Source organism: Ornithorhynchus anatinus, chromosome X5 (assembly GCF_004115215.2).
Source record: "Ornithorhynchus anatinus isolate Pmale09 chromosome X5, mOrnAna1.pri.v4, whole genome shotgun sequence".
NCBI classification, from domain to species: Eukaryota; Metazoa; Chordata; class Mammalia; order Monotremata; family Ornithorhynchidae; genus Ornithorhynchus; species Ornithorhynchus anatinus.
In genome coordinates, this window is record NC_041753.1 from 40701715 (window position 1) to 40713563 (window position 11849).

The window sequence follows — 11849 nt, forward strand, 5'->3', positions numbered from 1 at the left end:
TGGAGAGAGTATGGGCCTGAGAGCCAGTAGGACTCGGTTTCTAATCCTGACTTCTCCACTTGTCTACTGTGTGACCCTGGGTGAATCACTTCACTTTTCTCTGTGCCTCAGTTCCCTCATCTGTAAAATGGGGATTAAGACTGCGAGCCCTATGAGGGACAGGGCCTGCATCCAACAGTCCTGGTCCTTATGGTTATAGTGTATTCTCTCAAGCGCTTAGTACGGTGAGAAGAGAAGCAGCGTGGCTTAGTGGAAATGAATGAAAGAGCCCGGGCTTGGGAGTCAGAGGACGTGGGTTCTAATCCCCACTCCGCCTATTGTCTGCTGGGTGACCTCGGGCAAGTCACTTCACCTCTCTGTGCTTCAATTCCCTCCCCTGGAAAATGGGGATTAAAAGTGTGAGCCCCACGTGGGACAACCTGATTGCCTTGTATCTCCCCCAGGGCTTAGAACGGTGCTGGGCACATAGTAAGCGCTTAACGAACACCACCATTATTATTATTATTATTACCCCAGCGCTAAGAACACAGTAACAGCTTGACAAATACCATAATTATTACTGTTTGTTATTACAGTGCTTTGCACATACTCAGCGCTCACTAAATACGACTGCGTGAACAGTAAGAGCCTAACACGTCACACACACACACACGCGCCTAGAGGGGTAAAGCTTCCGGGTTAGGCGGCGTGAGGTGTCGCGTCACGTGGTTGAGGCCGAAGAGGCTGACAGGAGCCGGGAGGAGATCGTCCCTCTCGCCGCCGCTGCCTTACCATGAGGCGGCCGTTCAGCCGCCGAACCCTTGAACGGATCTACTCTGTGGTAGGTCCCGAGCTCAGGATTTCGTTCGCCCCGACCCCCTTCCTCCTGGCCTCAGTGAGGCCCTGCAGAAACGATCTGGGCATGTCACTCCCCTTCTTAAACAACTCCAGTGGTTGCCTATCGACCTCCGCTCCAAACAAAAACTCCTCACTCTAGGCTTCAAGGCTCTCCATCACCTTGCCCCTTCCTACCTCTCCTCCCTTCTCTCTTTCTACCGCCCACCCCGCACGCTCCGCTCCTCTGCCGCCCACCTCCTCGCCGTCCCTCGGTCTCGCCTATCCCGCCGTCGACCCCTGGGTCACGTCCTCCCGCGGTCCCGGAACGCCCTCCCTCCTCACCTCCGCCAAACTGATTCTCTTTCCCTCTTCAAAACCTTACTTAAAAATCACCTCCTCCAAGAGGCCTTCCCAGACTGAGCTCCTCTTCCCCCTCTACTCCCTCTGCCATCCCCCCTTTACCTCTCCGCAGCTAAAGCCTCATTTTCCCCTTTTCCCTCTGCTCCTCCACCTCTCCCTTCCCATCCCCACAGCACTGTACCCGTCCGCTCAACTGTATATATTTTCGTTACCCTATTTATTTTGTTAATGAATTGTACATCGCATTGATTCTATTTAGTTGCCATTGTTCTTACGAGATGTTCTTCCCCTTGACGCTGTTTAGTGCCATTGTTCTCGTCTGTCCGTCTCCCCCGATTAGACTGTAAGCCCGTCAAACGGCAGGGACTGTTTCTATCTGTTGCCGACTTGTTCATCCCAAGCGCTTAGTACAGTGCTCTGCACATAGTAAGCGCTCAATAAATACTATTGAATGAATGAAAGGCCCTGCCTGGCCCGCCGCGGGAGTCAACGCGGCCAACAAACAGCCCCGTGTTTCAGCTCCTCCCCGCCGGCCAGAGCTACCCCTTTCTTCCAATCTATCAATCGTATTTATTGAGCGCTTACTGTGTGCAGAGCACTGTGCCGACCGCGTGGGAGAGCACAATACACAAAAGTGGGGGGAAAACTTACAATAATGTTGGTACTTGTTAAGCGCTTACTATGTGCCAAGCACTGTTCGAAGCACTGGGGTAGTTGCAAGTTAATCAAGTTGGACACAGTCCTAATCCCACTTGGGGGCTCACCTTCTTAATCCCCGTTTTACAGATGAGGGAACAGAGGCCCAGAGAAGTTAAGTGACTTGCCCGAGGTCACACAGCAGACAAGGGGTGGAGTCCGGAATTAGAACCCAGATCCTTCTGACTCCCAGCCCCGTGCTCTACCCACTGAGCCACGGTGCTTCTCTTTACTGGAGCGCCCTCCCGCTTTTCTCTCCTTCCCTCCCCCTGCTGCTGTTTAGCACCCTAACCGGAGAGAGATTTACTCTTCCCGAGGCGGAGGGCTTTCACTGCTACCAGTAGGCCAGGACAATCCAAAGTGGAATTATAAATGGAATATTGCAGCTGATGTTGAGTTTGGCAGGCAAGGTGTAATTTACAAGGGTATTTTTAATTTTCAGGTGCTTATTACAGTTGTGTTACTTTCATGGGGATATGTTATCTATGCAACAAGACTAGCAGCTCACTGGGAGCTAGAAAAGGAAGACTTCAGTATGAAGGAAGCTGGAGAACCACCCCGAGCTTAACACATCTTCTGTACCTTGGTCAGTAAAGTTCGTTTCAGAATATGCCTTTATAGTTACATAGCATCGTAATAAAAAGTACTATAACATGTTTGCCAATTTTCCCCAAAACTTTTAATTGTCCTGCTGCATATCTCTGTATTCCTCAGAAGCCTCCAATGATTACCCATTCACTTCTGCATCAAGCACAAATTTACCACCGTGCTTTAAACGTAGAGCTGTCTTCTGTCTTCCCACTACACTCCAGCGCACTCATCCTTCCCTTCAAGGTAACCGTTTCATTTTACCTCATTACTCCTCCCTTCAAATTTGCCAGGCCACAGCTCTCCCAAATCTTCAGAGCACCCCTGAAATCCCACCTTCTCCAGGAGGCAACCCCCAATTCATTTTCTTCTCCCCAGGCCTGGCCTCATTCTATCAGTAGTATTTATTAAGCACTTACTCTGTACAAGAGCACTGTACTGAGAGCTTGGGAGAGTACCAAAGTTGCTAGATATGATTGATCAATGGTATCTGAGCCCTTAAGGACCTTACAGTCAAGCAGGGTGGACACACTAACCAACTAATCAACCTCAGCACATTTGCATTCATAGCCAACCATAGAACTTTTATACATATTGATTTATGTACTCCATTTAACCAATCATTTATTGAGCACTCACTGTGTGCAGGGCACTATATTAGGCACTGGGGAAAGTACAACATAGTAGACATGTTCCCTGCCCACAGAGAGCTTACAATCTAGAGCAGAAAACTACTAAAAATACATAAATTTTGGATATGTACCTAATTGTTGTGGGGCTGAGGGTGGAATTAATAAAGGGTGCAAATCCAAGTGCAAGGGTTATTCAGAAGGAAGAGGGAGTAGAGGACCCAACCACAACTACTGCAAGTACTACAACCCAACCTGAGCACGGTCCGTTCCTTTCCTCATTCCTCAGGAACATCCAGTCCTTGCCCATCCAGCTCCGCATCACACAGAAACTCCTATCCATTTTAAAAGCACTCAGTCACCTTGACCCCCACCACAACCCAGCCTGCACACTTTACTCCTCTAAAACCAACCTGCTCACTGTACCTCAATCTCATCTAATCTCACTGCTGACCTCTAGCCTGGAACACCCTCCCTTCTTCCTGACAGGCAATTACTCTCCCCACCTTCAAAGCCTTATTCAAGGCACATCTCCTCCAAGGGGCCTTCCCTAAGCCTTTTTTTTCTTCCCACTCCCTCCTAGGTTGCCCTGGCTTACTCCCTTTATTCTTTCCCCCCTCCCAGCCCCACAGCACTTATGTACATATCCACCATTTATTTAATGTCTGTCTCCCCTTCTAAACTGTAATCTCATTGTGGGCAGAGACTGTGATATATTGCACTATAAGTACAGTGCTCTGCACAGTAAGCACTCTGTAAATACCAATAATGATGAAAATTCACATCTTGAAGATGGAGAAAGGGCTAAAGTCGAACAGAAATTCCACTAACTTTTTTATATTGAGTCTTCTAGAGAGTGGTATGGAAACTGCTGCTTAGAAGAGTTGGCATTCCCACTCGGTCCCAAATGACAGTTTTTCAAGTTTCTGTTATGGGTAATATAAATTACAGGTGGTTGGGGACTCTGGACATGAGTAAGCATTATTCTTGTTGAAGTAAACATTATTTCCTCTTACAGCCATTAAAAGTAATGCTTCTGGAGGATGTTTTGCCACTAATGATAAGCCATAAACTCTCTCCTTAGCATTACAAGGTGGTAAAGTTTGGGCCGGTGGTGTATCAACTGAGTGCTTATTGTATGCAGAGCACTGTTGGTGGAAGCAACAGGGTTGAGTGGAAAGAACATGGGCCTGGAAGTCAGAGAACCTGGGTTCTCATCTTGGCTCTGCCACTTGCCTGCGGGGTGACGGGCAAGTCACTTAACTTCTCTGTGCCTCAGTTTCCTCATCTGTAAAGTGGGGAATCAATACCTGTTTTCCCACCCACTTAGACTGTGAGCCCCAGGTGGGACAGGGAAATCTCTATCTACCCCAGCTCTTAGCACATAGTAAGCACTTAAATACCACCACATATCTTTCCTCCATTGGGGTTAAAATAAGAGAGCAGAACAAACATGAGAGAAAGCTTTATTAAGTTACTTTCCCAGAAATTGTCATCAGTAGATCACTGACAAATACATTATAGCTTCATAAGGCTTTTAGTGATGTTCACTGGAAAATTCTCTCATTGGTGGAACTACTTCTCCCGTCTCCATAATTGTATCACCCTAGAAGAAATATTATGGTAAACATTAAAATCATGAATATGTCCATTTCTACATAGTATGGATTTAGTTTTGATTTTTACTACTACACATGGGTTAGTTTTCCAGGGATAAATTTATGATTTTTTTTTAGTACCCATTAAGCCAAATGAGTCAGCATTTTTTCCTGTTAGTTCAGTGTCTGGGATCTCTAAACTCTGTGTGAGTATTTTCCCCAAACATGAACTTAGAACATGCATCATGTTGTTCTTTACCTCTAATTCATCCTTTAACCTGCTCATATATGTAGTAGCTACAGCAGTTACTCAGATGCTGTCAATTCTAATACTGGTTCATTTATGGTGTAGTCTTGTGCGGGAAGGTTTTAACCTTTGATCCTGTTTTCACATATAAAATGGGACCTCTGAATGTTAGAACATGGAATAAAAGCAATAATATGAAGTCTACATTACCCCATGTTTTGGGTCGTGGCTGGCTGGGGAAACACCAAACCAGAAGGAAAACTAGTCAAACTGGAAGCACCAACTGTCATATGGACTCCTGTACTCCAGAGATAGTTGCGGCATCCTCCAGAGAAAAGTATCAGACCATTTTTGCTTTTTTTCTGGCTTGGCAGCACCTCAATCATACAAAAGCTGGTGTTGGGCCAGCTAGGATCTTCTACTGGGTACAGTCACAGAATGACATTTTCCCAATTCCTAACCTATATGGGATTCTAGGATTAGGGCCGAGAGCCAATGGCTTCTAACATCCACTCAAACCTTTATTCCTTCCCAGAAGGTTAATCTTGCATTACACGAGACATGTCCTGAGCTTGGCAGTAAAATAAAGTCATAGTTAACCAGAGAATAGAGGAGAAAAATGTAGAATGAATTTATCAACTCACTGGGAATATTCTGGGCTTCCTTTCAACGATGCCATATGGTCTTGTCTGCAATGGAAGAGTTTTTAAGGTTTCTTAAACTAAAGCGAGTAATGGAAATCACCACCAAGAACTGTAATTTGATAACATCCATTTGAACATAGCAACCTACTAGATTGTGTAAGAACAAGGTAAAAAACAACAACAAAAAACCACAAAACAAAGCCGGATCTCAGCCTTTGAAGAACAATCTAAAAGTCAGCACCGATGCAAACAATACAACAGGCTGCAAAATAGAGTGTTTTTGTATACAAGATGGAAAAATTAAATGACCTTTTGCCTCCCCTAATGCTGCAAAGGCTTGATATTCAGGCCTTTTGTAAAATTTATGGAAAGGGGAAAAAAATGTTTCTCTGTTTCCCCTTTATGACTGACACCTTGCTTTCACTAATGACTACAAAGAGGAGCACAGTTAAAGATGGATATAAAATTCATCAAAAAGAAAATTTTGGATTAAGTGCTAGGAGCCTCAGTGCCTTTCACACAATAGGCAGGGCTAATTTTGCCCCCCCACTTGCTTCCCAATTTAGATATACAGAAGTGAAGGTCACCAATTGCTAAAGTCAGCACCTTGGAGACTAGGTGGTTTGTTAAGGGAGAGGGGGATGACCACCATGCAGGGTTTGGCTCACCTCTTTGCAATCAATCGTACTTACTGATCGCTTACTGTGTGCAGAGCACTGTACTAAGTGCTTGGGAGAGTACAGCAATATAACACATTCCCTGCCCACAGTGAGTTTACAGTCTAGAGGGAAAGCCAGAAACAACAATCTCAGGCTGAACCTTACAATATTGTGTCTATCAGCTGTTTACCCAAATATATAACTCCTCTCTTGCTTTTACTACCCACTGTTAAGAGTTCTTCATATCCAGTAACCCACTGTATAGTGAGCAAATGCTCCTTGGGGAAAAGATCACCAAGAACTTTTAAATGGACTTAAAAAACAACAACAAAAAGCCTTTTTAGCCACAGTGTGGCCTAGTATAGAGCACGGGCCTGGGAGTCAGAAGGACCTGGGTTCTAATCCCTGCTCTGCCACTTGTCTGCTGTGTGATCTTGAGCAAGTCACTTAACTTCTCTGTGCCTCAGTTACCTCCTCTGCAAAATGGGGATTAAGACAGTGAGCCCCATGAGGTGGACTGTGTCCAGCCTGCCTGATCAGTTTCTATCTACCCCAGCACTTAGTACAATGCCTGGCACATAGTAAGCACTTAACATAAAAAAAACCTCCCAAACAACCTGGTGTGTGACATTTTTTGGTTGCCAATCACTAATTCAGTTCTGCTTTTCTTCTTAAAAATGCATACTACTCCCAACAAGATTAGTCAACTGCAATACTTACTTGCACATGGTATTTGAGATAATAGTGGGTAATCCAGAGCGGTACAAGAATATGAGTTAGAAAAAAGACGCCACCTTTGTATACTTTATAGGTCTGGAAAAAAAAAATGAGTGTTAGAAGCTGAAAAGAAGGCGTTTCTAATATGCCAATACCACACCAATCACCATCAATGTTTACTGAGCATTGTACCAGGGACTGCAACGCACACAATAGAAGACAAAGACTGCGGTATATAAAAGTCCCCCACTCTAATTACATACGCCCTCCCCCTTTATTAATAATATAAATTCACTGGAAGAAATATGTACACTGTAAATGGGGCATGAATGGGGGTAGCTGTCTCAAGGTTACCGTGTGACTTTGGGCAAGTCACTTAACTTCGCTGTGCCTCGGTTACCTCATCTGGAAAATGGGGATGAAGCCTGTGAGCCCCACGTGGGCCCACCTCATCACCTTGTATCTCCCCCAGCGCTTAGAACAGTGCTTGGCACGTAGTAAGCGCTTAACAAATACCATCATTATCATTATTATCACCACCAAACGCTCAGCACACCCTGCGGAAAGGAGTTCTATACGTTTTATACGGCGGGGGAAACATAACGGGAGGGATAAAATTGGAGGGGGGGTGGGGAAGAGGAGAGGTGTAAAGTAGGGTCATAAGGTCAAACGGGGAAGCAAAGAAGGACCTGGGGAAGAGGAACAGGGGTAAGAAGAAATCAAAGAACAGGAGCTCGTGGGCTTCTAGGAGAGGGAACGAGGCAGCCTCACTCACGTAAATCCTCGGGAGGGTTTGGGGCTGGAGGAAGTTCTTCCAGAACCTCCCCAAGGGCGAGAGCTTCTCCGGGGGCAGGACGGGCTCCCGGAAACTCAGCTCCTGATCTTTCAGCCATTTTCTTCGAAGGGCCCGCAACTGCTCCAACCGCTGCTTCTCGTCCACCGTGTACCCCACCATGTCGCCCCTTCGCCTCGAGCTCCTTCCCAACGGCCGGCGACCTTGCGGGGAAGGCGCACTTAAATGACGCCCATCACCGGGCGGGCCGCGATCTCTGATGACCAGCAAGCGACACTGGCGCCTGCGCACTTCATACCTCACCGGGCGGGCCAGCCGCGGCGCATGCGCGAAGGATCTGCCTGCCTTTATTAAGCGGCCAAGGGGGGGGGGGGGGCGGGGGGGAGTGCAGGGAGAGAGGCTAGGCTGCGGTGCACGCCTGAGTTTAGCTTTCTCTGAAAGGTTTGGAGAAGACGTAAAACACGAGTAGACTGATCTTAGCGGTCATGGGAGCTTAACCACGTATTTACTGCACGTGGCCCCCCAGCATTACATTCTACATCCCCCCGCCCCTTCCAGTGGGTGGTTTGGGAATTGCTCGGGGGATAGAGCCAGACGGGCCTGGGTTCTAATCCTGCCTCTGCCACTTGTCTGCTCTGTGACCTTGGACAAGTCACTGCACTTCTCTGGGCCTCAGTTACCTCCTCTGTCAAGGGGGTATTAAGTCTGTGAGCCCGACGTGTTCAACCTGATTACCGTCTATCTATCCCAGGGCTTAGAACGGTGCCGGTCACATAGTAAGCGCTCGGCCAATACCGTAATAGTTATTATTCGTAGTAGTACAGTTCTCAGCACACAGTAAATGCAGCCCTTTGCACACAGTAAGCACTCAATAGATACAAATTGAATGAATGCTTGACACAAAGTGTTAACCAAATGCTCCCGTTATTATTGATAGCAATAATTACTGTGTTAAGATGAGCTTAATTCTCTCCCTCTCCTTATTTGTTTACAAAAGAAAAATTCAAATGCTCACATGCCTACACATCTCCCAGGCTGAACTGACATTACCTACTTAGCTGGCCACACTATCCCACTGCCTGCCAGTCACGAATTTGTCAACTTAAAGTAATCACTCTCCCCTTCTTCCAAACCATTCGACCCTGGTGGGATTCAGATCCATGATGACTTAAATCATCGCCCAAGCAACTATTTTCCTGAGGAAAATACCCAGGCACTCAACTTAAAGAACAGATGGTGCAGACCTCCCTTCTCCCTCCCCAGTCGATGGACACAGCAGTAGCCTGCAGGAATTGTACTTTAGCTTTACCCCCTAGGTTAAACTATAAAACCATGAGAAGTGCCAATACTGGGTTAGCCAAGTGGTCCATCAAGCCCACTGCTTCCAACAGTAGTAACAGGTTATGTGGAAGAACTGGGCAATGATGGTCCTTTTTGACATCCATCCATCCACCCTTATGGTTAAGGATGTGCCATCTAAAATCCCTGACTTTCCCCTCTGCATTCCTAACTTTTCTTTTAGCTCCCTTTAGCCTTGAACCTTAAACGCTGCTGAGGTTTGGTGCAATGTCAAGTGTTTTACCCTCTCCCTGTGATTACATCTGCAAACTAGAAGATTAGGGAAGCGGTATGGCCTGGTGGATAGAGCATGGATCTGGGTTCTAATCCCAGCTCTGCCTTTTATAATGGCATTTGTTAGGTGCTTACTATGTGCCAGACACTGTACTACGAGCTGGGGTGGATACAAGCAAATCAGGTTGGACGACGTCCCTGTCCTCCATGGGGCTCACAGTCTTAACCCCCATTTTATAGCTGAGGTAACTGAGGCAGAGAAGCGAAGTGACTTGCCCAAGGTCACACAGTCTAGACCGTAAACTCATTACGGGAAGGGATCATATCTGCTAATTTTGTTGCATTGTCCTCTTCCAAGCACTTAGTTCAGTGCTATGCACATAGTAAGTGCTCAATAAATACTACAGTGGACTAGATCTTATTGGGTGGTGGTGAGGGGGGTGAGGGGGAGTTTTCCCTGAAAATAAATTAAGGGAGCAGTACCACCTCCTGCTACTTTTGTTATATTATATTCTCCCAAGTGCTTAGTAAAGTGCTCTGCACACAGTAAGCTCTCAATAAATACGATTGACTGAATGAATGAACCCTCTGCCTCCACTTCCCCTCTCCCGCTCCCCCATTTCACACCTCCATCCCAGCTCCCAGCACCAGAGGGAAGCAGAAAAGCAGCAGGGAATAGGATGGGGCAAGGAGGGAATTGACTTGGCCGCAGCAATTGGACATCACATCTGGGATGGGGCTTTACAGTACTGAATATATCCTCAGGATTCAGGATAACCTGAGGGTTGCCCGATGGTCTCTGATCTGGCCCCAGAAGCCCATTTTTAAATACACTCACTCACAAATGTACAAGGATCTGGGTGTTTTAACTCAAATTACCAATAAAACTAATTCATCAAAATAATCAAAAAAGCTAAATATCAAGCTCCTGGAGAATAAAGAAACCTGCACGACACTCTATGACATCACAGTAACAATACAGGAACAAGGAATTGAGATGTTAAATATTGAGAATCAGCGTGGCCAATGGAAAGAGCCCAGGGCTGGGAGTCAGGACACCTGGGTTCTAGGCCCTGCTCTACCCCTTGACTACTGTGAGACCTTGGGTAAATCACTTAACTTCTCTATGTCTCCATTTCCTCATCTGTAAAATGGGGTTTAAATACCTGTTCTCCCTCTTACTTAGATTGTGAGCTCTTTGTGGTACAGGGACTGCATCTGATCTGATTGTACTGTGTCTACCTCAGTTCTTGGCACATAGTAAATGCTAAACACACACCGCAATGATCGTGATTATTATCACTGTTAAAAAGCAGCTCCTGTCAAAACTAACCATGTGAACCGCGGATACGAACTTCTCTGAAACACTATTTAAGAAGCCTTTGAGACTGTGGGCAAGGCGAGGAGACACCATCAAGAGGAACATGACTCAGAGATTAAAAATCTACTTGCCCTGAAGCAAGAAATGCATCAACACCACATTACCGCTGTTCAGTCAATCAGTGGTATTGAGAGTTTACTGTGTGCAGAGCACTGTACTGCACAGGAGAGAACACTGCAACAGAGTAGATAGACATGATCCCTGCCCACAAGGATCTATAAGCTTAGAGGGGGGGAGACCGTCATTAAAATAAATTACAGATGGATATGTACATAAATTCTGCAGTGCTGAGGTAGAATGCACAGACCCAAGTGCAGAGGTGACACAGAAGGTAGGGTGAATAGGGCTTAGTCAGGGAAGGCGTCTCAAAGGAGTTGTGATTTTAGGAGGGCTTTGAAAGTGGTGAGAGTGGGGGTCTGTCAGATATGAAGGGGGAAGGAGTTCCAGGCCAGAGGCAGGACTTGCATGAGGGGTCGGCGGCAAGATAGACGTGACCGAGGTGCAGTGAGTAGGTTGGCATTAGAGGAACTAAGCGTGTGGGTTGGGTTGTAGTAGGAGCTCAGCAAGGTGAGGTATGAGCTGTTCATTCTTGTAACAAAATGGAGGCCCAAAATAGGTGCAGTAGGACATACAAATTAAGGTAAGATGCAGCAGCATTTCAACATTCTCAACACACCTATTTTTGAAGATGGGCCCTATGAAACGTAGAAAACCTTTCGACAGGGAAAGCTATGGCACTTGCTCCAGCAAAACAGAATGTCACTGCAGCAGCTAGAACCATCAAATTGGCAAAGTGGCTGGATGCGAGGGAATACTTGCTGAGAACTACAAACACCGAGGAGACGCTTACATGACCTCTCCCACCACATAGGGAACACTGCAGCAATGCCGCAAGGTCTCTAGATGCCACCATTGTCACCAGCAGAATCTCAAGAGATCTCCCTCTTCCTCTCAAAATCCACCTCCTCCACCTGCACCTCCAAACCCATCCCTTCATGCCTTATCAAAACAATTGCCCCCTCTCTTTCCATTCTGACCACAATCTTTTTTTCTTAAAATGATATTTGTTTAGTGCTTACTATGTGTCAGGCAGTGAACTAAGTGCTGCAGTAGATACAAGCTCATCAGTTGGATCCCAGCCCCGCCGCT

The 11849-nt window shown here is 46.4% G+C and overlaps 1 protein-coding gene and 1 long non-coding RNA gene across 2 annotated transcripts; one reads left to right on the forward strand and one right to left on the reverse strand.

The window, feature by feature from the left end:
* Positions 1-651: 651 nt before the first annotated feature.
* LOC114808144 lies at positions 652-2530 on the forward strand. The gene is made up of 2 exons (XR_003756020.2): positions 652-820; positions 2315-2530. It is a non-coding gene; the product is annotated as an uncharacterized LOC114808144 (long non-coding RNA).
* A 2008-nt stretch (positions 2531-4538) lies between these two features.
* On the reverse strand, positions 4539-8033 carry NDUFB6 (NADH:ubiquinone oxidoreductase subunit B6). The gene is made up of 4 exons (XM_029054677.2): positions 7730-8033; positions 6958-7050; positions 5579-5623; positions 4539-4695 (listed from the first exon to the last, which is right to left on the reverse strand). Exons 1-4 carry the CDS (start codon positions 7907-7909, stop codon positions 4627-4629), a joined length of 387 nt encoding a protein of 128 aa, XP_028910510.1. The 5' UTR covers positions 7910-8033; the 3' UTR covers positions 4539-4626.
* Positions 8034-11849: the final 3816 nt, after the last annotated feature.

Bases quoted from the DNA above. Each gene is read 5' to 3' on its own strand.
- NDUFB6 (XM_029054677.2), bottom strand. From the start codon at position 7,909: ATGGTGGGGTACACGGTGGACGAGAAGCAGCGGTTGGAGCAGTTGCGG. The intron at 7,051-7,729 runs GTGAGTGAGGCT...TTTTTTTTCCAG, and splicing joins AAACCCTCCCGAGGATTTAC to ACCTATAAAGTATACAAAGG. The intron at 4,696-5,578 runs GTGAGTTGATAA...TATTTCTTCTAG, and splicing joins GGAAGCCCAGAATATTCCCA to GGTGATACAATTATGGAGAC.